At 38.2% G+C, this 26,846-nt stretch overlaps 3 protein-coding genes and 2 long non-coding RNA genes across 8 annotated transcripts; 1 reads left to right on the top strand and 4 right to left on the bottom strand.

The window, feature by feature from the left end:
• Positions 1–8,801: 8,801 nt before the first annotated feature.
• Positions 8,802–9,172, bottom strand: LOC149384008 (uncharacterized). The gene is made up of 3 exons (XR_016301700.1): positions 9,131–9,172; positions 8,995–9,012; positions 8,802–8,860 (listed from the first exon to the last, which is right to left on the bottom strand). It is a non-coding gene; the product is annotated as an uncharacterized LOC149384008 (long non-coding RNA).
• A 993-nt stretch (positions 9,173–10,165) lies between these two features.
• LOC149384007 (transcriptional corepressor LEUNIG_HOMOLOG-like) lies at positions 10,166–11,918 on the bottom strand. 4 transcript variants are annotated; one of them, XR_016301884.1, is made up of 6 exons: positions 11,643–11,918; positions 11,335–11,384; positions 10,963–11,104; positions 10,770–10,879; positions 10,558–10,650; positions 10,351–10,474 (listed from the first exon to the last, which is right to left on the bottom strand). XR_016301884.1 is itself a non-coding variant. In XM_089629439.1 (6 exons), the coding sequence occupies exons 1-5, from the start codon at positions 11,704–11,706 to the stop codon at positions 10,576–10,578; spliced, it is 432 nt and encodes a 143-aa protein (XP_089485565.1). In that variant the 5' UTR covers positions 11,707–11,918; the 3' UTR covers positions 10,351–10,474; positions 10,558–10,575. The 4 variants fall into 4 exon arrangements, 3 of the variants coding, with proteins under 3 accessions (XP_089485563.1, XP_089485564.1, XP_089485565.1); XM_089629439.1 differs by having other exon boundaries at positions 10,558–10,641; XM_089629437.1 differs by having other exon boundaries at positions 10,166–10,650.
• A 144-nt stretch (positions 11,919–12,062) lies between these two features.
• LOC149384006 (uncharacterized) lies at positions 12,063–12,923 on the bottom strand. Its single transcript, XR_016301602.1, has 4 exons — positions 12,752–12,923; positions 12,565–12,630; positions 12,335–12,460; positions 12,063–12,193 (listed from the first exon to the last, which is right to left on the bottom strand). It is a non-coding gene; the product is annotated as an uncharacterized LOC149384006 (long non-coding RNA).
• A 2,269-nt stretch (positions 12,924–15,192) lies between these two features.
• Positions 15,193–16,190, top strand: LOC149384005 (uncharacterized). The gene is given in 3 exon segments (XM_089629683.1): positions 15,193–15,382; positions 15,530–15,952; positions 16,030–16,190. Coding segments are annotated over 3 exon segments (723 nt in total). The 5' UTR covers positions 15,193–15,207; the 3' UTR covers positions 16,155–16,190.
• Positions 16,191–24,582: 8,392 nt separating this feature from the next.
• On the bottom strand, positions 24,583–26,439 carry LOC149384004 (F-box/FBD/LRR-repeat protein At1g13570-like). The gene is made up of 4 exons (XM_089627968.1): positions 26,422–26,439; positions 25,342–26,142; positions 25,017–25,172; positions 24,583–24,858 (listed from the first exon to the last, which is right to left on the bottom strand). Exons 1-4 carry the CDS (start codon positions 26,437–26,439, stop codon positions 24,583–24,585), a joined length of 1,251 nt encoding a protein of 416 aa, XP_089484094.1.
• Positions 26,440–26,846: the final 407 nt, after the last annotated feature.

Here is a 26,846-nt window from a genome sequence, read left to right as displayed (position 1 = left end):
ATGATACAGAAGAAAGTTCATACCTCGCGCGTGTTCTGATTTTCGTCTTCAAACCATTCACAGTTAATAAAGTTTTTCTTTTTTGCGTTTTTTAAACGACAAACTTGCACAACATATTGATATAAAAGGGAGATTGACCCTAATAATAACAATTAGGTACAATTAACAAATATAACCTAAAACCTAAAATTTGACACAATTAATATTCAGCCTACTGAGCAAAAAACAAGCATACCACTTAAATATAATTAAAAAAAAAACCAGAAACTTTTCACGTCACATTGTTTTTCAAAACTTCCCACACAACTCTTCATTCATTCTCTCTCTCTCTCTCTCTTCGGTGGGCAAAAAGTTACTAGAAAAAAAACTTCCCACGCCATCCTCTTCATCTTCACTCTATTCTCTCGGCAAAAAAACATCAGCCCAAACTCACGCCCTATTTCCGCCATCTTCACTCTCTCTTCTCTCGAAAAAAAAAAAAACCCAGCCCAAACCCACGCCATCCTTCTCTTCATCTTCATCTTCATCTTCATCCTTCATCTTCACGCTTCTCCACTACTCACACCAGAAAAACCCAAACTTAAACTCCATTATACAATGACGAAGTCGAAATCTAGCAAGGCCGAAGCTTCGGCTTCAAAAGAAGTCCGGCGAAGCCCTAAGACGGCTTCGAAAAGGAAGGCCGATGAGCAAGCGCACAATGTCGACGATGACGCGTTCATGGTCGCACCCAATTTGAGAAGCCGACACAAAGGAAAATTGGTCCAGGACACGCCGTCAACTCCGAATTCGAAAAAAGGTATGAATTACAAACCCATTTTGTTGAAAAAGAGGAAAAGTTTGTTTGTGCATGTGGATATTAGGTATTTTTTAGGGTGTTATGTGTTTTCTTTATGATTTCGGGACATTTTTGGTAATGAACTTGTTGATAATGAGCAAGTTTGGGTGAATTGTTGATAACGAACATTTTTGTTGGTAAGCCGACATGTTTGGTCGAATTGTTGGTAATGAACTTGATGAACTTGTTGATTTCGGGACCTTTTTGTGACCTATGTCACGAACTGGGTTATTTGCGATGATTAGGTTGATTATTTTGATCCGATGATTGGGTTGCCTTGTTTTGTTTTGTGTTAGGCCAATACTTCAGGCGTCGCGGCGGACTGCGATGATGACGCGTTCGTGGTCAAACCCGATTTGAGAAACTTACCAAAAAAAAAAAAATTGGCCTTGGACACAACGTCAACCCCGATTTCCAAAAAGGTAAGTGTTACAAACCCATTTGGTGGAAAAAGAGCAATAAATTGTTTGTGCATGTGAAGATTATGTTGATTTTTAGGATTGAAGAGACCGCATTGACACATTGTGATTATGTATGTATCTCTGTTTGTTGGTGTTTTTAACATGTTGTTCTTTTTCCAAGCTATAAGAATTTGACGATGAACATGTCTCGAACTCATGATTATGAATATATTGATAAGGAAAAATTAAAATTGAGAATGATAAGTTTGGTGATCGAGTAATTTCGAGCATTTTCTTTGCTTCAAATTCTATGCTTCAAATCATTGGATGTGGAGATTGAGATGGACGAATAGTGGATTAATTTGGTCACAAAGTGTTTGATTTTGTGACATATCGGTAACGAACTCGTTGATTTCGTGATACTGTGGTCATGGAGTCACCCAATTGGTGACCGATGTGACACGAAGTCAACGAGTTCGTGACTGCCGTGTCAGGAAATCAATCAGTTTATGTCACATAGGTAATGTAATTGACTTAATACAATCATTCACTTGACTTAGTTGCCATTGTTACACTTATTATGTCATTGACATTTTTTTGTAGGGGTTAAAGAAGGTGTGTACCCGAAGGAAACGTAAAAAGTTTCGGGTTCAACTTTCGTGGGGGATTAGACAATTTCCTAGCGTTGTTACGCGACCGCAACGTCGAGATTCAAGCTTTATTTGCCTAATCCTGTTTTGGGCAGTTTGTGGGGCAACTTAAAATTGTCCGGTCATCGGCGATCATAAGCCACTTGTGTCGAGGACCCGGAGCTTCGACGGATAATCAAAAGACGGAATCTTGATAGAAATTAGAGGTCAGGTTCAAGAGTTTTAGAAGAAAGACTTCCAAGAGATAACATTCATCAAAGTCGTTGATGACTATGAGGAATTCAAGTTCGAGGAATTCAAGCTGCTTAATTGATCGATAGCATTTAAAATGTGTATGCAAGAGCATGCTATATCCTTGATGCCCGGCTGATCAGATAGGAACCATGGAACGCAGCTAAGTTGTACAAGAGTTTTAGAAGAAAGACTTCCAAGAGATAACATTCCTCAAAATCGTCGATGACTATGAGGAATTCAAGTTCGAGGAATTCAAGATGCTTAATTGATCCATAGCAAATCATAAAAAGTGTATGCAAGAGCACGCTATATCCTTGATGCCCGGCTGATCAGATAGGAACCATGGAACGCATCAAAGCTGTACAGAGATCTGCTATCATCCTTGTCTGAGATCCGACCAACATCGGAATATGCTAGAAGTTGCGATGCCATTGTCGGCCGAAAATGCAAACAACGGTGTAGAGTTCATTTCAGATACCGTAAAATTCTTTCTACAACTCGCTAATGCATGTATTGACAAACACGATTTGCGACATAAGCAATGTCCAGAGACGAGTACTTTAGGATCAAAAAATGGATCACCAATAAGAGTACATAACGAATGTACGTAGTTGTGTTGTACGTGAGAGAGTAAGCCCTTAGGCAATTGAACCCCAAGAAAACAATTCAACTCTCCTAGATCCATGAGAGCAAAGGTCTGATTACGATTATTGATGAACCGCTGCACAAGCTCCATGTATATTATGACGAGAGCAGAAGAGTGCACAAACAGTGATGTATTTGATTGACACGCTCGCAAACCACAAGTGACGAGATGATGTTTACATGTAATAAAATATACAAAAAATTAGCTATGTAGCCAACATTAAGGCTAGCAATTTGGTTTTAGCAAATCTTTCGTTAATGTTCTGTAAATAGCCACCTTGTTTACGTGGCAGCTTATTAATTAAAATTTGTTGACATGTTTACCCTTATTAATTAAGCTGACTAATTAAAGATTTTTTTAAAAAAATTTGAATCTTTCCGATTTAGAAAGAGTATTTAACGAGTATTTCAGGATTTTTTGGACGTGTGATTTGCGTTGACTTTAGTTAAGTTTGTTTCTATTTTAGTGGCTATTAATTATGGAATAAAATTAGTAAATATATTCTTTTATTTACTGAATATTAGGTGATTCAAATCAGTGAATCATCCTCGATTTTTTGAATTTTTTGTCCGCCAAAATAGTTTGATTTTCAGCGTGTATTTGCATTAAAAATTCTGAAAAATTATTCTTCATTTTCGGTCATTGAATCTGGTAAGGATATCGGTTATCATAATTTTCACGTTATCTGTTGTTAATTGATTTTGTCAGCTTATTTACAATACAAATAATCTGTAAATAAATTTTGTATTTACTGTCTATTAACAGAATTCCAGTAAATAGCGTGTATTTTACTCACAAATTTAATTGTTAGAAGCAAAAACAGACTTTCTGCAGATTGTAAATGAACCAGTATATTTACACGAATATACCCATTAACCCAGATATACCGTAAACATTTTCAAAAAAAAAAAAAAACACCCCAGATATACAGTAATACCAAGACATTGATGTGGATGTTTCCTTTCTTTATATAGGAAAATACCCATAAAACTTCGATTATCCAGAAGCGGAATTCGGATTCATTAGAAGCTGCTTCTTTCGTGGGCTAGATCCGTACGAAGCAATGGTCCATTCGATCTGCACCAGAGAAATCAACGTTCGGTCCTCAGCGGCGGCGATGGCTCCGACGATATCGATGACGTTGTCGGAGATCCAGCGAGACCGGCTGACAAAGATCGCGGGGGAGAATTGGTCGAAGTCCGGCGAGGAATCGGCGGCGGGGAAGAAGAAGAAGCCATTCCCTGCAAAGCTTGTGAGGAAATGGCAGGAGAAGTTTTCTTGTTTTGAATTTGTTTTATGGTTGTGGAGAGATAAAAGAGAGAGAATAGAGATATACATTTATGGAGTATTTTGATCTTAATTAATGATCTTAATGATGCTCCTTGATAACCGCGAGCAGTTATTATCCGAATATTTTGTTTTTAATGTTTTTATTTTCAGCATGTTAATGGGCGGGAACAGTTGAGTTTATTTTGGTATTTTGATGTTGTGTAAATAAATGAGTCTGGCTATTAACCCGAAAATAACCAAATGATGGCCAAATCCAAAACCGTCTAAACTGGGTGGCTATTTAACTATATAACCCTAAAATATACAATATATATATATATATATATATATATATATATATATATATATATATCAGATATATATCAGAAGGCCAATAGACAGATTTTCAAGTATTCAACATTTTTTTACACATATTCAATTTTTGCTCTTTCATCACATAACACTTCGAAATATGTAATGTAATGGTGAACGATGAAATAAAGGAGGCCAGTTAAACCTTGGTGGCCAAAAAACATGACCGAGTTAAATTTTAATTTTTTTTGTCTTCTTCATGAGAGAGAGAGAGAGAGAGAGAGAGAGAGTTTGAATGGCATTTTTGTCAAATGTATTTCAAATTTACATTATCTTTAACAATTTATTGAATTGTGTTAAATTACCTCTTAAAATCAATTGATGTCAAGTACAGAGGTCCAATTAATATATAAACACATGTCTATTCACACACAAACAATATGAGACTTTCCCACTTCCATAAATTGTTCTTTCTTTGACATATAGAAAACAAGATTTCAACATTGTCTGTGAATATTATATATATAAAAAAAAAATCTCTGTAAATAACATCACATCCGGTGAGATCTTAAGCGCACATCATATGTATCTTTATTAAATTACATACATTTCCTTCTTACCCAAATTGTTTCTCTTATTGGCAATTTTGCGAGTATATAGTGTTAAAATCAGTACAGAGCGTCTAAAGTACTACCATATTGTTGAAAACGCAAATGGGAATACATGGTTTCAGGTTGTCGTCGATGAAGCAAAATCATGCATTAACAATTGAATGTAATAAATGACCCAATTGAATGTAATAAATTCACATGTTGTGATTAACAATAGGGAGAGTTGACAAAAAAACATACATTTTTTAAAAAAATTCTTATAACAATGTAGAGAAAGAAAACAACAAATAGCAGACTAATTTAATTAAAATGAAGCCTACATCTGACTTTTTCTTTCACCATCTTATTCTTATATCAGACGCACAACTAATTACATTGATCATATTGAATCACATTAAAGCACAAATTAAAAAAAAAACCCCTTAAACTTAATAGTGACCTCCTTATTAATACGAAAAACTCACTCCATATCATAACCACATGACATACAACAATTAATAATGCTACTCGGAATTCGCCGAAGCATCCCACTATCTCGAAGCCGGAGATAAAATCCTACACCAAATCAATGGCGACAACACGATCAATCCTTAATCCCTAAGCAATAAAGAGTCAATGAAAGACTTCTCAACCTCCAAAACGAGATTGGCCTCTGTAAGTTCAACACTCGTAGTGTCAGAATATTGTAAATAAATATAGAATAAATTAGTAGTAATTAGTTTATTTGCTAAATCAATTAGTTATGCTATATTTAATTATTATATTTAGCCAGCCAATCCTATTTATGGCATTTATGGCAAATCTGTAACCCTAGCACTATATATACAAAGTCTGCTAATGAGAAATTCATTCCGCTAAATTATTTTTGCTCTCACATAGATTACACGGAGATTCGCAGCAAACACTCAAAGACATGAGTCTTCTTATCGAGTATTACGCACTTGAAGTTCTGAAAAGAAACTCAGTAGAATAGCAAACAATACTGAGAAGAATACTCAGCTGAATAAACAAGAACTTAACGCTAGAAAAATGACGATTTGGAGGCAAACGAAAAGAGAAAGAAGATGTAGTAATTCACCACTTCAATTTCAAAAATGTGGTATTAAACATGTCTAAAACAAAATTGCATGAAACCTGATCAATTAGTGATCGTTAAGTCTGTTTTCCCAAAGCAAAAACATAAATACCACCACCCAGTGATCGGCCATCAATTTGGCACTAGTCGACACTACTACTAAAAAACTAAACAAATATATATGCTAAACTGCTTTTTTAATCGTACATTCTTCGTAACCTGAATATGGAAAACCAAAGAGTCGCTTTTACGAGATGATGATCTTTGCTTTTGGCGAAGCACGATTGAACGACAACAGCTGTTTCATTACTTTAACTATTACCTGATTCCTACTGATCTTTTCATGTTTCACACGGTAGTAAGTAAAAAGTCTAACGGTAATTCTTTCAAGAGCTGGCGAAGTTAAGAGAATGAAGCTGATGAAATCCATTTCAGCTTTTGATCCCGACATGTAATATAATTTGAGGTATCGAAGACCTGTAATTGGGCCACATAGATCCTCAGATTCCCAACTATTGCTACTCGGTATCTCTTCACCACGACACTAAATAAAATTAAAGAGTTTATTGTTAGGAACCTAAAGGTAATCTTGTAATAAAAAACTTGTTGATAGTAAATTATCTACTCGGTGTAATAAGAAATTGGTTATTACGTGCAAATTCGATATGGAATATTAAGTAGTGTTGATGATAACTCAAACCTCGATGTCTAGCTCTTGTAGATTCGGGGCACACTTTAGTAGGCCAAGAAGATACAACGTTTCTTTGAACTCCGAGAAGTTTACTTCAATGGACACGTGACGTAGATTGACTAGTGAAACTGGAATGTCCATTGGTTTGTCGCCAATAGTCAGAAACTGCAACAGCAACAGCAAAAATGATTGTTGTGAAGTTATTACAAAACAGTGACACTGAAATCTATACAAGTATATTAATCAAAATAATGAGAAATTCATCATCTATAATTAGTTGTCAGAACAGAGGCTGAACAAGATCCATCTACAAGCAAAAAAATACCATCCCATAGATTGAAGTGCACTGAGCTCTTACATGTCCAATATCAAGCCTTTGAATTTGGGGTATTTCAACCAGGAGTTTCGTCAAATATATTCCATCTCTCCATTGTTTTTCATACATTTTAATGGACAGTACAGTCAAATAGGGGGTTTTTTCAAGACTAAGATGGATGAAAGACCCGTGGATGGTTAAGTGCTGAATATTTGGAGCGTCGATGCAAAGGTGGTTCATATCACTGCAGTAGGATATAGTAAGTCTCTCAAGCACGGGCGAGCTAGAAACCAGACGCTCAAGGGTAGCTTCACCGACATTTACCCAACAGAGACGAAGACTCTTCAAACTCTTGAAACCTTTGAATGTTGTCGGCGGTTGTAGCGAACAGGAGCGTAATTTCAAATCGGTCAAGCTTTGAAAAGAAAACATGGAAGATGGCACACGGAATAGCGTCCTACAGACACTATAATCAGAAAGCACAAACACTTTTAGGTCACGGCGCTTTGATAGAAAAAGAATCCATTTTTCTATCTCTTCACTTGGGATATCATGCAGAAAGGAGAGCTTAAACTTGTGAATTGGGCCATAATGAAGCAAGAGAACGCGATAAATGAGGCTCACAAGCTTATTACTCTTTTCCATCTCATCGTCGGTTTGTTCAGGCACCAACGAACGTGGGAATAACCGATAATCAAACACCAGGTTTGGCAGTGTTGCATAATTGTACCGCCACTTTGACGACAATACACTCGTCTTCACAGCGTCCTTGATCCATAACTTGGATAATACTTGATCCATAACATCTCCTGGTAAGTCGCTGATTCTATCCAACTCCTAATATCAAACGAAACAGAACAAGTTAAATATATTCACATTTAAAAAAAAAAAAAAAAAAAACTCAAGAAGAAGGCTTTGTTAAACGTCGGAGTCAGAGGTTTCTTCTGTGTTCGTGAAGACCAAACCAATTCACTTAAAGAGTTCTTGATAGGCTGAATAAAATATAGACCTGGTTTAACTAGTATATACCTATCATACAATCTAGAACATTCAAATTAGCAGAATTCGGTCCAATACAAAATTACATTTTTTAATAAACAATCCATCTTCCTAAGATTTTTCCTATTTTGCGAAGTACCAATCAACAACAATGGTAAAAAAAGGAATACATATGTAATAAATTCAAAACAAAATACCGTATTTGATGATGCCATTGAAGAAGATTGTAATTCGGACCGAGATTGATTGTCTATGAAGATACCTAATGCATGCCTGAGAACCTCAAAAAGATCAACATCCGAGATTGTAAAACTTATCGATAGTGGTTTATGCACTGAGAACACTAAACAAGGCCACAAGAAGAAGCAATTCGACTCCGATGTTTATGTTGGAAAATTGAAATTGTGTTTCGACGATTTTTTTTATTTCTCTTCCTTATTTTGCAAATAGTCATACACAAGCACTAAATAACAAAGGCCAAACAAAACGGAGAAAAGAAAAACCACAGACAGAGAAATTAAGGGCTGAAATAAAGTCAAAGGAGAAACGAATGTTTTAGGAAAAGAGAAAATATCATACGGAATGCGGGCATTGATACCTTGATTTTCAAGTGGACAGGACAGATTTCTGTTTGCTATTAAATTTTACATAATATTTTATCAAGCTTTAAATTACCAAACTTGAAATAGCATTAGCAATTTAAATAGATATAAAAACAGAAAAGAAATTATGAACATAGGTTACAGGTTGGCAAAGTTACCTTGAGAGAGCCGATTGTAATCGGAATAGAAGTATGCTTGGTTGAGTCGGAAAAGTTCCTGCGAAGATGAAAAAATTAATAATATGTTAATAAAACCAAGCCGAGAACTCCGACCAAACACACACACACACACAAACACATTGGAAACTCAGAATAATAATAAAAAAAAAGGGAGAGCTAATAGCGACTCACTGATGCTAGAAGCGGAGACTTGGAGGCCACGGAATCGGAAAGAGTCAGTTTAGCCCCAAAAACATATAGAAGTAGAAAAAAATAGGGGAAGAAATAAATTTCGGGAAACGATGATGATGCAGAAGAAAGTGCATACCTCGCGCAGGTTCTGATTTTCGTCTTCAAACTATTCACGGTTAATAAAGTTTTTCTTTTTTGCGTTTTTAAACGACAAACTTGCACAACATATTGAAAAGGGAGATCAATTATAATAATACCAAATAGACTATAGTCCAAATATAGCCGAAATAATGACAGCATAAATACCCAATGTTTTCGTGTTTTCCCACTTAAGTACCCAATGTCTAAAAGTGGCGGCTAAAGTTCCCAATGTCACTAAACACTCCCTCCGTTGCTACCCAGGCGTTAAAATGGATGTCAAGTCCACGTGTATTGATCTTGTGCAACTGATACATCACTAGTACAAAAAATAGCAACAGGTGCGACTTTTTTCGCACCTGAAAGTCAATTTTCGCACCCAATGATACCTTTGGGTGCGACTTTAGGTGCGACTTTTTCGCACCCAAAAGTTCGCACCTAAAGGTCTTGGGTGCGAAAAGTCGCACCCAAAAGTCATGACTTTCGGGTGCGACATTTAGGTGCGACTTTTCGCACCCAAAATCGCACCCAACTGTACACAAAACATAGTTGAAAAGGCGGGGGAAAAACATCGGGTGCGATTTTTTCGCACCCAAAAATTTGGCGGTAGAGCTTTGGGTGCGAAAAGTCGCACCCAATAGTTTGGCGGGTAAAGCTTTGGGTGCGAAAAGTCGCACCCAAAAGTCATCCCCGCCATAAATTGGTGAGAGTTAATTTACTGTAATAGTATTTTAGACGTCGCTATTTTAAAAAGCGACTTCAAATCTATGAAAAACATAATAAATATCAGTACTTTGGATGTCAGTTTATTTAAAAGTGACTTGAATTCCTATTTCGGGTTTGAAAAAAAAAATAAGGCAAAGCATCAATTAAAAATATAATTTCTCAATATAAAAATATAAAAAAAAATAAGGCAAAGCATCAATTAAAAATATAAGTTCTCAATATAAAAAAATACTTAATTCATAATGCTTTAATTAACATGAAATAAATATCTCTTATATAGACAAAATAAAGAAATACATCCCTGAAACTATACTGTATTCATTTGTTGTGGAGGAAGCCAATTGTGATAAGATCATTGTAAAGGGGTATGGTTTGGTCGCAGTGTATTATTACAGCAAAATGTTTCACACAGGATATTATATAAGCAATCTGAGTCTTTCATATGTATTTTATTTACTTACACACACAGACACACACAGAGCAGTCATAGTTACAGGTGGTCACAAGGCGAGTGAGTAGTTGGTGATCAAGGAAGAGGCGCAATGCGAGGAGGAATTGGTAACGTCATTGTGCCTCTCTTTCTTGCGAGACTGCTTCTTCTTAGCTTTGTCTATGTCTCTGTCTCTGCATTTCTTCTTCTTATTGTTCTTGCCACCTTTGTTGCTGCTCTGCTGCTGCTTCTTGGAAGGGGTATGAGACACGGATGTCGGGATCGGATCATACACCTCTGGTGCCCACTTCACCCTCAGCTTCCGGGGCCCGCGCCCCCCGAACCCTAATGATCTAATAGTACTAAAATATAATCAAATATATATGAAACGTGATTCTATATATAAATTTAGTAATTAACTCCTCCCGATTATAATATGAGTTAAGACAATTAATCTGATAAAAAGAACTTGATAAATTACGTTTCTATCGTGACCTGCACTTGCAAGCACCTTCCCATCAGAAGAAAAGTGGCAGCATGTAACTTTGCTATTTCTCGTTTGTATGCAACCAGCTTCACCAAAAGCATGAACTGAAAAAAGTAGATAATATATTTATAGTACGATAAACAGTCACTCCTAACTAAAAATTAATTCATAGTATAAGAAAAGTTACCTTTAAAAGACTCTTTCTGGGGCTCTGCAAGGCCCTGTTTCGTTGTTCCACATAAGTCCCTTCTATCTCCTTCTTCATTTGACAAAAACAATTTGTCATTATCTTTCAAGGAACCAATATTCCCATTCTGATCCATGTCATCCTGCAGTTGGTAATGAGATACTCAGATAAGACATTTCCATATCTACTAATCACACTATCTAGAAAGCATCAACTTGACCCAAAAGGAACTGATATTGGGTTGGTAGATTAAGGTTTGGAATAATTATTTAACTCATGGTAACTATATAAGTATCTCCATATGAATAAAATCAGTTAAATAACAACACGATGATACATGTAATAAGAGAAAAAGAACATTGTACAACTTACTCTTAGGGGCCATCCCTTCGAGGGTATACTACCAGCACCATGATTAAAGCCTGAGGAAAAAAGAATTTGTTTTTTAGGTGTATAACAAGGACTGCGATAAGTTGTTTTTGCCCTTATGACTTTAAAATCCGGATTCTTAAAAAAAAAACGCATACACAATAAATAACATGTGAACTTTTTTTCACATTACATCCAGGATTCTAAATGGAAACCGTATTTTGCACTTTACTAGGTTATCAATTCTTAATCGCAATGTTCCTCAAATTTATATCCTGCTTATTTTTATCAAACTGGGTAAATAAGACTACCTGCAGCACTGAGTCCAGAATTCTGCTGTATAGTCACTTGTCCATGAATTGATGAAGGCTCCATAGGCAACCTTTTCTGAGGTGAGCCAATGTTAACTTCAGATTTGATGCCCTATGGTTTTCAGATGATCAGAATTTTGGCAAAGAAGAAAGCATGTGAAGGCACAAAAAAGGGCAACTAAACAACACAAGAAGACGCTGAAAAGAGCTTCTAGTCCAAGTAGATACACCAGTCATAGGAGCACGTGCCTGCAGAAAGTGTTGTAAAGCAGCAATGTTCCCAGAGTTTCCTTGAACCAATTGGCTGAATCAAATGGAAAGACACAAAAAGGATGAATAACTCAGTGCAGCAAGGTAACTGAAAAGCAAACGAGAATTTTTTTAAAAAAAGCTAGTAACTACAAACTAAAACAGAATTATCCATGATGACTGGTTCCTGATTTGAGAAGGGCCATTCTATTTGCATCGCTAAGTGCTGAAGATGACTAACACTCACTCACTCACTCAAAATTCAAACACACACACAAGTTCTTCGTTCGTCGGTGCGTGATCTGCAGTTAGTTACTTTTTTTTTATCTTTAATCATAGAGTAGTTTAATTTGAGAGTATCAATAACATTCGTAAGTTGTTATTAACCAAAAGAATCCCTGAAGTCGTTTTTCAGCTGATAAATATTTAGACATTCAAGTCACCTCGACGACTCCTTGCTCGCCGGGAATAATCGCGGGCTTCTCTTCAACATCGGCTATGGCCTCTCTTAGTTTGCCGATCAACGACTCATTTCTCACCGCCACAATCTGAGGCTTGAACCTCTTAACCTGCACAGTTGACCAAATAAATATTTTTTAAAAAAATGTATCAAATTCAAAACGCCACACAAAAACACATTGTCTGATTTAATTGCATAAAAAAGGAAAGTCACATTGGAACCGGCAGCGAGTCCGACGACTTTGAACTTATCCAGATTCTCTGCGACTATATCCAATGTCTGAAAACAAACAAGAAAACACACTCAGCCAAAAAAAACAAATCAAATCCTAAAGAACTAATCTGGACCATAGATATAATAGCTTGTATGTCTTGATTTCCACATCATTGTGGCATTTTACCTGGGTTCCGATAGAGCCGGTGGAGCCGACGATGGAGATGGGCTTGGGCCCATCCCAAGAGTGTCGGCCCAATACGGGAACGGTTCGTCCGGGCCAGGCTGGCGGCGGCTGAGCCGAGCAAGAGACTCTTCTCTGAAACGCCAATCTCGAGTCCTTTCTCTGAAAACCAAACCCGCCTAAACCACACACACAATCTCAAGGATTAAATATTACAAAGATAATATCTCCATTTCGTATGAATGTCTAATGAAATCACAAAGATTAGCTTTCTTTGAACGAATTTCGAACAAAGTATTGAACAATATAAAGCTGAACTTACTAACCACTCCACAAGAGATCAAATCAAGGAACGGAGAGGTAGAGTTGAATCGACGGCGTGGTTCGTATGTTAGAGCTGAGCTCGATCTGAAGTTGGTCGATAGCTTTCTTTCCTCTCTTTTTTTCTTTACTGCGATGTTTGTTAGGTGAAGCCGAAGAAGAGAAAAGAAGCAGAGGGAGAGAGAGAGACGCGAATGAGGAGAGAGGGAGAGAAAAATGAGGCGGTGTAGTGGTGAGGTAAGGAGAGAGAAATGACCTAGGGTATTTATATGGGCCAATTATTGTTTTTTAATATATATTAAACAATGTCGTGTAGACAAAAAAGAGGGAAAATTTTACCGCTCAAATGTTTTGGACTTTTGGGTGCGACAAAGTCGCACCTGAAAGTTCTGATGGACTATTGGGTGCGATAAAGTCGCACCTAAAAGTTTTGACGGACTTTTGGGTGCGACTTTTCGCACCCAAAAGTTAAAAAATCAGCGAAATTTTTTAGATGCTTGATTGACTTTTAGGTGCGACTAGTCGCACCTGAAAGCGTCAATTGGTGCGACTTTTAGGTGCGAAAAATCGCACCCAAAAGTCTTGCGCACCGGAAAACTGAATTTGTAGTAGTGCATAAAGAACCCAGTCGACGTGACGGAACGCGACGGAGATGACTGACCAAGCCGAAGATGTTGACCTTCGTGAAGACGAGTATGCCGATGACGGGGAAGATGAAGAAATAATGCCTCCACAACAATGGTGGTCCAGCGTGAATCAAGCTTGCGCTGAGTTACTTGGCGTTGTGGATGAAGACTCTGATGGTGTTGGAGGCGATGGAAGTGACCTAGAAAGCCTCTGTGGTGATGATGAAGAACAACGTGAGAAGAGTGCACTTGAGTACAATCCGCGCGCAAGTAATTCAAATTTCAAGTTCAAAATTGGAATGGAATTTCCTACCATGGAAGATTTAAGGTATGTACTCAGAGAAGAGTTTATCAAGGGGGATCGAGATTTCAAATATCTATTCAATAACAAGACCAAACTCCGTGCTGAATGTAAGGGACTGGGTTGTCCGTGGGTGTTGTACGCTAGGGTGAGGGGACCGGGTTTGAGTACAGTTCGAATCAATACTCTTGTCGATGATCATAATTGTGGGATAGTGTTTAACAATAAACTTGTCACTAGTCGATGGTTGTCTAAACACTTTATCGAGCAGTTTCGACTGAATCCAACAATGGAGTATGCATCTTTCTTGGAGATGACAGCATCAACAAAGTTCAGCCATGTAGGTAGCAGTGTTTATTATAGGGCTAGGGCATTTGCTAGAGAGATATTAGAGAGTAGTGTCGCGAGTCAATATGCAGTTCTTGAAGATTATTGCAAACAGATCATTGCTACAAATCCAGGTATGCATTTTCATCAATCTTTGTTTGTTTGCTAGAGTTACAAATCCAGGTATGCATTTTCATCAACTCTGTTTTTCTTATTTTTCAGGATCAACACCTCTGATCAAAACAAGTCTAGTTGATGGGAAGAGGGTCTTTGAAAGAGTCTACATATGTCTGAAGGCGTGCGTGGATGGTTTCAACAAGGGATGTAGGCCACTGCTTGGCTTCGATGGCTGTTTTTTTAAAGGCTATACTAAAGGTATGCTTTTGGCTGCAATATGTATAGACTCTAATAACTCCCTATTTCCTGTTGCATATGCTGTTGTTGAGAAAGAAAACACACAGACTTGGACTTGGTTTATGCTACTACTCAAAGAAGATCTCGGTGTTCAGAACACACATGGTTTCACAATGGTGAATGACAGACAGAATGGTTTAGAGAAGGCATCGTCTGAGATCTTTCCAGGGTCAGAACATAGGTTCTGTGTACGCCACCTTCACTCTAATTTCAAGAAGGATCACCCGGGATTGCAATTGAAGCAATTGTTATGGGCGTGTGCACGAGCAACCACTGAAGTTGAATTCAAACTTCGTATGAGTGAGTTAAAAGACGAAAACGAAAACTTCATATGGTCCAAGTCTTATTTCAGAGTGCACTCGAAATGTGACATGCTCATCAACAATGTGTGTGAGGTGTTCAACGCTGTGATATTACCTGCAAGGGATAAGCCAATAATCACCATGCTTGAGAGGGTAAGGTATTGGCTTATGTGTAGGTTTGCTAAGAAAAGAGTTCAAAGTGACAAGTGGGTGCACGGAGTGGGAAATCGGATTATGGGTATAATAGAAGGACACAAGAAAATTGCACGGTATTGTCTGCCAACTTCAGCAGGGAATGGCAAGTTTCAGGTACATTTAAATAAGTTTGAATAAGTTTAAATAAGTTTGAATAAGTTTAAATAAGTTTAAATAAGTTTAAATAAGTTTGAATAAGTTTAAATAAGTTTGAATAAGTTTAAATAAGTTTGAATAAGTTTAAATAAGTTTGAATAAGTTTAAATAAGTTTAAATGTACAGGTTATGTGTCGAGGGGTTGAGAGTTTTGCTGTGGATTTACAAGCAAAGGCCTGTACATGCCGCCTCTTTCAGCTTACTGGAATCCCTTGTCCACATGCGCTGGTTTGTATTTGCTGCTCAGGTTTAAAGGATTATGACTTTATTGACGACTGCTATAAGAAAGAGGCCTATGAAACTGCCTATTCTGGAATGATTGAACCCATGACAAGTCCGGATAAGTGGCCAGACACGGGTTTGAATCCAATATGGCCTCCTCTACAGCAAAGCTTACCTGGACGTCCTAAGAAGAAGAGGAACATAAGCAGCGATGAAATCCCACCTGGACCTAGTACTTCTACCAAACAAACTAGAAAAGGTCAATTGAATCATTGTAGCAATTGTAAACAAGTTGGCCACAGTAAGAGATCTTGTCAAAATCCAGCTGTTGAAGGGGTAAGTGCATTACCGCTTAAGGTTTGAATTGAATCTCTGTGCATTGAATAGGTTTGAATTGATTATGTTACACTGCTTCAGGTATCGGCTCCCAAAAGAAAGGAAGGCCACCAAAATCCAATCCAACACCGGAAACAATTAAGAGAATTGAAAGGAGGAAGAAACAGGAAGCAAGAGAAGCATCAAGGAATGCGTTTACATTTTAGTGCTTTGAAGATGTTATTTAAGTCTATATTTTGCCACAGTTTTTATGCTCAAATATGTTCAGGTTTTATGCTCAAATTATGTTCAGGTTTTATGCTCAAATTATGTTCAGGTTTTTTAGCTCAAATTATGTTCAGGTTTTTTAGCTCAATTATTTCAGGAACATATTTGCAGGAACAATCAATTCATATATACATAGTCAACAATTCATAACAAACACCGAACAATTCATAACAAACACCACTGCAGAACAATTCATATTACATGATTGAACAGATAATATTCACCAAACAATCTTACAAATTACACTAATCAAAACAATATGCAACATAATAATATAAATTGACCAATATTCACATCTTCGAGTTGTACTCTTGGCTTCTTCGTCCTTTATGTCTTTGATTTTCTCAATTTCATATTCCAATTGGTGAATGTACTCCATGATCCGATCAGTACTCTTTGCTTCTTCTTCTTCTTCCTTGACAGTCCTGATGCTTTTGAGTTCGATTTCTAACTGATTTATTCGTCTAAGCAAACCAGGTATCACTCCCTTCGATCTTTCACAAATCTCAGGATCAACCCACCTAAAATAATCACATCCAGACTGAAATTGAAAGAAGCAATGCGCATATCAACAACTCGATTTCAAAACCAGAGAAATATACAAAAACCCAATTGAATGATTCTCTTTCTACTTACTTTTCCCTTGTAGCAACTTTGAAATCGCCGACCAGGATTCGACTCAGTCCACGATGTCCGATGAGTCACTGGCACGCCACACGTACACGTCGGACCCGTTGAAATTCCTCGAACCGCTGACGAACGACTGCGTGAATGTCGTCCACTCACGCTGGAGCTGGAGCCGCTGATGAACGACGGACTACTAGCTTCCATTTGCTTGATTTCAGTGCTTTGAAGACGAAGAAGAAGATTTGGGTATTTAGGGTTAGGGATTTTAGATGTTTGTGGGATTTAGGAATTTAGGGATTTAGCTTGTTGTATTTTTATATCCGAATTCTTTTCTTATTTATGTATCAGTTGCACAAGATCAATACACGTGGACTTGACATCCATTTTAACGCCCTGGGTAGCAACGGAGGGAGTGTTTAGTGACATTGGGAACTTTAGCCGCCACTTTTAGACATTGGGTACTTAAGTGGGAGAACACAAAAACATTGGGTATTTATGCCGCTATTATTTCAATATAGCCTACAAAGACAAATATATCCCTTAAATATAATTTAAAGAAAAAAAAAACAATAACCAGAAACTACTCACGTCGCGTTATTTTTCAAAACTTCCCACGCAACTCTTCATTTTCATTCTCTCTTCTCTCTCTCTCTCTCTTCGGTCGGTAAAAAGTAACCAGAGAAAAAAAAAACTTCTCACACCATTCTTCTCTTCACCTTCACTCTCTCTTCTCTCCACAAAAAAAAACCCAAACCCACGCCATCCTTCTCTTCATCTTATCTTCAAGCTTCTCCATTACTCACACCAGAAAAACCCAAACTTAAACTTCATTACAATGACGAAGTCGAAATCTAGCTTCGGCGTCAACAGAAGTCCGACGAAGCCCTAAGACGGCTTCGAAAAGGAAGGCCGATGAGCAAGCGCACAATTTTGACGATGAAGCGTTCATAGTCGCACCCAATTTGAGAAGCCGACACAAAGGAAAATTAGTCCAGGAGACGCCGTCAACTCCGTATTCGAAAAAGGTATGAATTACAAACCCATTTTGTTGAAAAAGAGGAAAAATTTGTTTGTGCATATGGATATTAAGTCTTTTTTAGGGTGTTATGTGTTGTCTTTGTGATTTCGGGACATTTTTTATAATGAACTTGATGAACTTGTTGATAATGAACAAGTTTGGACGAATTGTTGATAATGAACATTTTTGTTGGTAAGCCAACATGTTTGGACAAATTGTTGGTAATGAACTTGATGAACTTATTGATTTCGGGACATTTTTGTGACCTACGTGACGAACTGGGTTATGTGTGATGATTGGGTTGATTATTTTGATCCGATGATTCGTTTGCCTTGTTTTGTTTTGTGTTTGATACAGAGTAAAAAGAAGGTCAATACTTCAGGCATCACGGCGGACTCCGATGATGACGCTTCGTTGTCAAACCCAATTTGAGAAACTTACAAAGAAAAAAATTGGCCTTGGAGACAACGTCAAACCCGATTTCCAAAAAGGTAAGTGTCACAAGCTCATTTGGTGGAAAAAGTGCAATAAATTGTTTGTGCATGTGAAGACTATGTTGATTTTTAGGAATGAGAAGACCACATTGAAGCATTGTGATTTTGTATGTATCTCTGTTTGTTAGTGTTTTTAACATGTTATTCTTCTTCCAAGCTATAAGAATTTGATGATGAACATATCTCGAACTCATGATTATGAATATATTGATAAGGAAAAATTAAAATTGAGAATGATAAGTTTGGTGATTGGGTAATTTTGAGTATTTTCTTTGCTTCAAATTCTTTGCTTCACATTATTGGATGTGGAGATTGAGATGGACGAATAGTGGATTTTGGTCACAAAGTGTTTGATTTTGTGATATATCGGTAACGAACTCGTTGATTTTTTGATACTGAGGTCACAGTCTCACCCCTTCGTGACCGATGTGTCATGGAGCCAACGAGTTCGTGACACATCGGTCACGAAGTCAACGAGTTCGTGACTGTTGTGTCACGAAATCAATCAGTTTGTGTCACATAAGTGATGTAATTGACTTATACACTCATTCAGTTGACTAACTTGTCATTGTTACACTTATTATGTCATTAACTTATATTTGTAGGGGTGAAAAAGGTGTGTACCCGAATGAAACATAAATGGTTTCGGATTCAACTTTCATTGGGGATTAGACAATTTCCTAGCGTTGTTACGCGACCGCAACGTCGAGATTCAAGCTCTATTTGCCCAACCCTATTTTTGGCATTTTGTGAGCAACTTGAAATTGTCTGGTCATCGGCGATCATAAGTCACTTGGTGTTGAGGACCAGGAGCTTCGACGGATAATCGAAAGACGGACTCTTGATAGAAATTGGAGGTCAGGTTCAAGAGTTTTCGAAGAAAGACTTTCCAAGAGATAATATTCCTCAAAGTCGTTGATGACTATGAGGACTACAATTTCGAAGGGAGGGGGGTGTTTCTGATGACACCATCTTCAAAAATAGGGAGAGCTGACGAAACAACATCACGGAGAAGCTGCTTAATTGATCGATAGCAAATCATAAAAAAATGTATGCTAGAGCACGCTATATCCTTGACGCCCAACTGATCAGATAGGAACCATGGAATGCAGCAAAGCTGTACTGAGATCTGCTATCGTCCTTGATTGAGATCCGACCAACATCGGAATAGGCCAAAAGTTAAAAATAGGGAGAGTTGGCGAAACAACATACATTTTATTTAAAAATTCTTTTTAACAATGTAGAGAGAGAAAGAAAATAAGAAATAGCAAACTAATCAAGTTAAATTGTAGCCCACATTTTGGATTTTTCTTTCACTATCTTATTCTTACATCAAACGTACAACTAATTACACTAATCATAATCAATCAAATTTAAGCCCAAACTCAAAAAATAAAAATCCCTTAAAGTTTAATAGTAACCACTACTACAAATTAACATATTGGGTGCGGAAGGGTATTAGGTGCGACATGTCGCACCTAAACCAATATTAGGTGCGACATGTCGCACCGGATATTCATCCAGATGACTAAAAATTTCGCTAATGTTTAGTGGTATTTGGTGCGACATTGTCGCACCTAATATAAAAATGACGAACCGAATACTATTAGGTGCGACATTTGTCGCACCTAATACCTTTAGGTGCGACACATGTCGCACCCAATGTTTTTAAAAATTAAAGTTGTCAGCGAATTCTCTCCGAATATTTTTGGATCTGGGAAATCATATTGGGTGAGACATTGGGTGCGACATGTCGCACCCAATATGATTATTAGGTGCGACAATGTCGCACCCAATATGAAAAGAGGTTATAACACGACTGAGCCTTCTTCTTCTCTTTCACTCGGTCAAATCTCATTATCACTCTCAGTCTTCTCTCTCTCGCCGCCCGAGTCTCCTCCCTCTCCACTGCCCTCTCTCTCACCGCCGCCGCGAAGTCGCCGTCGCCGCTCTCCTTCAAATCTGCTCTCCGCCGTCCCCCTCCACTCCCCGCTCTCCCTTAACTCGCGCCGCCCCTCCCAAAACGCCGTGATCTCCCAAGAAGATGCGGAGATGTACGCGATGCGCGATGTTTTGGGAGTACGCAGAGACTGGGAAGTCGGTTTAGGACCTTCGATCCCAAGGTCATCGCTGGGTGTTGCCCAAACGCTAGATAGAGGCTCGTCAAGTTCGTCATCTCAGACCGATCCACTGGTTGCCAAGATGCGAGCTCAGATGGATGCCCAACAAGCCGAGCTGCAGGAGATGCGGCAACAGATCGCCTTCCTCAGCCAGCTGCACAACCAGCCTCCCACGACTCCACAACCTCCGCCTGCATCGCAACCAGGTGGGACTGATCAGCAGACGCCAGGTTCCACGCCGGGTTCTACGCCTGGTTCTATGGATTTCTTGCGAGACCGCCCTTACGGAAGCGGTGGAGCGAGCGGCACCGCGTCAGGCAGCGGTGGACGAGGACGCGGAAGCGGTTCCCGAAGTTCTGGCAACTTATTCGGTAGAGGGAATTCTACTATCGATAAGTTTTATAGGAAAAAAAATTAGGAATTTATTTTTTCGCTTTTTTAGAATGAATTTGTATTTTTAATTCAGAATTCTATTTTCAGAATATTATTTCTAATTAATTTAGAATTTTGTTAATTAATTTTTATTTAATTCTAAATTAATTTTTATTTAATTCTAAATTAATTTTTATTTAATTCTAAATGAATTGTCAATTAATTTTTATTTAATTCTGTAATTTTTTTTAATTAAAAAACATATTCGGTGCGACAATGTCGCACCGAATATAGTGGCGGGAACGACATTGGATGCAACAATGTCGCACCCGATATGAATTCACCCGCCAATTTTATTAAATTTGGCAAGAAAACGGCTTCTGTATTTGGTGCGACATGTCACTACTACAAATTAACATATTGGGTGCGGAAGGGTATTAGGTGCGACATATCGCACCTAATAGTCGCACCTAAGCCCATATTAGGTGCGACATGTCGCACCGGATACTCGTCCGGATGACTAAAAATTTCGCTAATCTTTAGTGTTATTCGGTGCGACAATGTCGCACCTAATATGACATTGTCGCACCTAATACCTTTAGGTGCGACAAATGTCGCACCCAATGAGTTTTAAAATTAAATTTGTCAGCGAATCTCGCCGAAATTTTTTTTGGATCTGGGATTTCATATTGGGTGCGACATTGTCGCACCCAATATGATTATTAGGGTTTTAAACCTGACTTTTCTCATTTTTTCACACATTCACTCACTCTCTCTCTCTCACCGTCTCACAAGGTCTCTCTCTCTCAGCCAGCTCCCGCCGCCGTCCTTCCCCGCTCCGCCGCTGCCGGCCCATCCTGGTACGTCCCCATCTCTCTCTCTCTCTATATCTCACCGGCCGTCTCTCACCGTCTCACTCTGTCTCTCTCTCTCAGCCAGTCCCCGCCGCCGTCCCTCTCCGCTCCGCCGCGGCCGGCCCTCCCTGGTACGTCCCCCTCTATTTCTCTCTCTCTCTGTCTCACCGGCCATCTCTCACTCTGTCTCTCTCTCCCAGCCTGCCCCGCCGCCGCCTGGACCAGTCCCGCCCCGCCGCCTTGACCAGCCCCCTTCCCGCCCGCCCCACCGCCGCCTGGACCAGTCCCCCACCCCGCCCCACCGCCGCCTGGACCAGCCCCCTGCCCGCCCGCCCCACCGCCGCCGCCTGGACCAGCCCCCCGCCCCGCCGTCTGGATCGATCAGCATCCCCCCCCCTCTATTTCTGATTTTGTAATTTTTTTTTAATTTAAAAAACATATTAGGTGCGACATTGTCGCACCTGATATGTCGCACCTGGAGGTACGACTATTAGGTGCGACATGTCGCACCTAATGCCGTTTGCTACGGGTTATCCGGTGCGACGCCGTCGCACCTAATGTCGCACCTAATAAACTTTTAGGTGCGACATTTGAAGTATTCGGTGCGACATTCGTCGCACCAGATAACGTTTTTTGTCCTAGTGTGTCGCACCTGAAAGTGTCGCACCTAAAAGTGTACTTATTAGGTGCGACATGTCGCACCTAATGACTCGCACCGGATGTTGCACCTAATAAACTTTAAGGTGCGACAAATTAAGTATTCGGTGCGATAATCGTCGCACCGGATGACATATTTTGTCCTAGTGAACCCTTTTTTTAATATGAAATAAAAAACTCTCGAATAAATATTGGTGACTAGAGACCCATGGTTGATTGCGAATTCGCGAATAAGATCAGCAAAGACTTTGCTCGAGTCGAAGAGACCTAAGCCTAAAAAACTCCTTGCAGGATGCATGAGGCATTGCAAGACTCGATTTGGTGATTTGGACTTTTGCGATTACTGGTTTAAAGAGATTGAGATGTTGTGTAATGATATATGTACTTTATCTAACAGATTACAAGAAATAAATTAACGGAATCTATCTCCACAATATGAGGCACTAACATCACTATCTTAATAAACTAACATTTGCCACAAGACTAGGAAATAAACTTCGACTAATTTAGTTTTTTGGAATTGTACAATCTATGCTTGAAGCTTGGAGCATAGCTGAAAAATGTGATATTCTCCAAGTGGTTTGGTGAATGTGTCGGCGAGCTGATCCACAGAGGACACATGACCGATGTACGTTTAAGTCTCTTGCTTCAATCGCCAATGAATTGGATATAAAGAGAAATGTGCTTGAACCTAGTACTCATCACAAATGAGTGTTGGAGGTTGCTGAATCGGAGGTCAGAGAAGAAGTGTATGCAAGCGCACGCTATATCCTTGACGCCCAGCTGATCAGATCGGAACCATGGAATGCAGCAAAGCTGTACTGAGATCTGCTATCGTCCTTGTCTGAGATCCGACCAACATCGGAATGAAGTTGCGATGCCATTGACGGCCGAAAATGCAAACAACGGTGTAGAGTTCATTTCAGATACCGTAAAATTCTTTCTACAACTCGCTAATGCATGTATTGACAAACACGATTTACGGCATAAACAATTTCCAGACGAGTACTTTAGGATCAGAAAATGGATCACCAATAATAGTACATCAAGAATGTACGTAGCTGTGTTGTACGTGAGAGAGTAAGCCCTTAGGCAATTGAACCCAAGAAAACAATTCAACTCCCCCAGATCCTTGAGAGCAAAGGTGTGATTAAGATTATTGATGAAGCGCTGCACAAGCTCCATGCATATTATGACAAGAGCAGAAGAGTGCACAAACAGTGATGTATTTGATTGACACGCCTGAAAACCACAAGTGACTCGATGATGTTTACATGTAAATAATATACAATATATGTATACCATACATGTTATGAAACCGTAACCGGTACGGACATTACTATAACTCCTTGCAGTCTCACCTTGCACAGTTGCCAGAAATCGCCATAACATGTCATGCCATAAACATGTGTTTTTCACAGTCCTTAAGGATGATGTAGGTGATTTTATTTATGTTTTCAAGTCTATTATCTTGTTATAAACAAGTAGTATGCTCCGCGCGTTATTGCGGAATAATTAATATATTTTAGTCTGGAGGAAAAATATATAGACATGTCTAGAAATATTTAAGTTTGGTAAAAATGTATTTAAAATTTTTTAACAAAAATTTAGCGATATAAGTCACATAAACATAAACGTTTGCGTTTTAGCCAACGTTTTGTAAATTTTTCGTAAATAGCAAAAAACTTTTGTAAATGTTTCGTAAATAACCATATTTACTAGAAATTTACTTTGTGTTTTTTTGTTATTTTGAGATTTACGTGGCTATTTACAAAAAATTAACGAAACATTGGCTATTTCAAAATTTTAAACGTTTCATATGGCTAGATAGTCACTGGTTAAATATATTTTTATTTTTCTGATAAAAAAAAAATCGGTACGAATGAACATTACCTGTGTTTTGGTCCAATCTCTTTTTTTTTTCTACAATATATATATATATATATATATATATATATATATATATATATTGTTCAATGAACAGTTTTTGTGAGTAGAGGTCATTGATCCCCTTGAATCCCGTATTCTAAGTTGCGATCGGATCTATTCATTAAAAAGAATCGATTCAATAAATTTCTTATTTACCCATAGTTGCTATATTGGATTTGAATCAGATTTCGAATCAATCTCATTCTTCTACTTTAAATATATAATATAATTTGTGATTTATATGTATATAAATTGATTAAATCAATTGAGGGTCACTACTGAACCAGTCATTTATTTCACCAGATCATGATCTTTGCTTTTGGGGAAGCACGACTGAACGACAATAGCTGCTTCATTACTCGTTCCATAGACATGTCTTTTTCGTCAAAGAATTTTGTAGATACGGTCATTCTCTCAAGAGCTGGCGAAGTTAAAAGCATGAAGCTGATGAAATCCATTTCAGCCTCTGCTCCCGAGATGTCATTTAGTTTGAGGTATCGAAGACTTGTAATTGGGCCATTTAGATCCTCAGATTTCCTTCTAATGCTACTCGGTTTCCCTTCATCCAGGCTCTACATAAAATCAAAGAGTTTACTGTTAGGAACCTGAAGGGTACTCTCGTAATTAAAAACTTATTGATAGTAAATCAAACTCTTGGTACAAATACGAAATTGGTTATCACCAGGAAATTCGATACAGAGTATTAAGTAGCATTGATTATAACTCAAACCTCGATGTCTAGCTCTTGTAGATTCGGGGCACACTTTAGTAGGCCAAGAAGATACAACGTCTCTTTGAACTCCGAAAAGTTCACTCCAATCGACACGTGATGTAGATTGACTAGTGAAACTGGAATGTCCCTTGATTTGTTGCCAATAGTCATACACTGCAACAACAGCAAAAAAGGTTCAACAAGGCTTGCTCAAAGGATTGTTGCGAGTTTATTACAAAACAATGACACTTAGAAATCTATACAAGTAATTTAAGCAAAATAATGAGGAATTCATCAAGCAAAATATAATTATCGCATAGATTGAAGTGCGCAGAGCTCTTACATGTCCAATATCAAGTCTTTGAATTTGGGGTATTTCGGCGAGGAGTTTTTTAAAATGTCTTCCATCTCTCCATTCTTCATCCTCCGTGTCAATGGACAGTACAGCCAAACAGGGAATTTTTTTAAGATTAAGATGGATGAAATATCCTTTGATGGTTAAGTGCTGAATATTTGGAGCGTTAACGCAGAGGTGGTCTATATCACTACAGTAAGATATAGTAAGTCTTTCGAGCAAAGGCGAGCTAGAAATCAAACGCTCAAGCCCATCTTCAGAGATATCTACCCAATCGAGATAAAGACTCTTCAAATTCTTGAAACCCTTGAATGTTGACGGAGGTCGGAGCGAACAAGAGCGTAATTTCAAATCGGTCAAGCTTTGAAAAGAAAATATGGAAGATGGCACACGGAATGTCTTCGCATATCTAGTAAGCACCAACACTTTTAGATCATGGTGCCTTGATAGGAAAAGAATCCATTTTTCTATCTCTTCACTTGGGACGTAACACCTAACGGAGAGCTCAAACTTGTGAATTTGGCCAGAATGAAGCAAGAGAACGCGATCAACGAGGCTCACAAGCTTATTGCTGTTTAACATCTCATCGTCGTTTTGCTTGAACATAGTCAAAAGTAGGAACAACGGACCATGGAACAACGAATCGTCGAACACCAGGCTCGGCCGTGTTGCGTACTTGTACCGCCACTTTGTTGACAATATACTTGTCTTCATGGCGTCCTTGATCCATAACTTGGATAATATTTGATCCAACACTTTTGTCGGTAAGTCGCTGATTCTATCAAACTCCTATTATCAAACAGAATGAAATAAAATCACATTAAAAAAAAAAAAAACTCAAAACTCAAAAACAAGTTAAATATTTATCGGTTTAACATTGGAGACAGAGGTTTCTTCTGTGTTCGTATAAACCAAAGTACGACACTTACAAAGTTCAAGATAAATTGAATAGAAAATAAACCGAGTATCTAGAACATTTAAATTAGCAAAATCACAATATCTAATATAAAACCCATCTTTCTAGGATAAGTTAAGGAAAACATATATAATAAACTCAAAACAAAATACCTTATTTGATAGTGCCATTGAAGAAGGTTAATCCGGACTGAGATTGAATGTCTTCGAAGATACCTAATGCCTGCCTGAGAACCTCAAACAGATCAACATCCGAACTTGTAAAACTTATCGATAATGGCTTATGCACTGAGTGAGAACACTAGATACTCAACTTATCGAAAATGAGAGTACTGACCATGCGAATTTCTGTGACAACTGATCTTACGAAACAAGCAAAGGCCGCAAGAAGAAGCAATTCGACTTCAATGTTTTAATTTAATGTTGGAAAATTGAAATTGGACTTTAACAATTTATTTTATTTCTCTTCCTTCTTTTGCAAATACTCATACACAAGCACTAAATAACAAAGGCCAAACAAAACGGTGAAAGAAAAACAACAGACAGAGAAAGTATCTTAAACGCTGCATTAACATCTT

The sequence above is a fragment of the Urtica dioica genome, chromosome 10 (genome assembly GCF_054948205.1).
Source record: "Urtica dioica subsp. dioica isolate 48M chromosome 10, U.dioica_male_clone48M_v1_H2, whole genome shotgun sequence".
NCBI lineage: Eukaryota > Viridiplantae > Streptophyta > Magnoliopsida > Rosales > Urticaceae > Urtica > Urtica dioica.
Note: the sequence above shows the minus strand (reverse complement) of the source record. Positions and strands in the feature narration are given on the sequence as shown.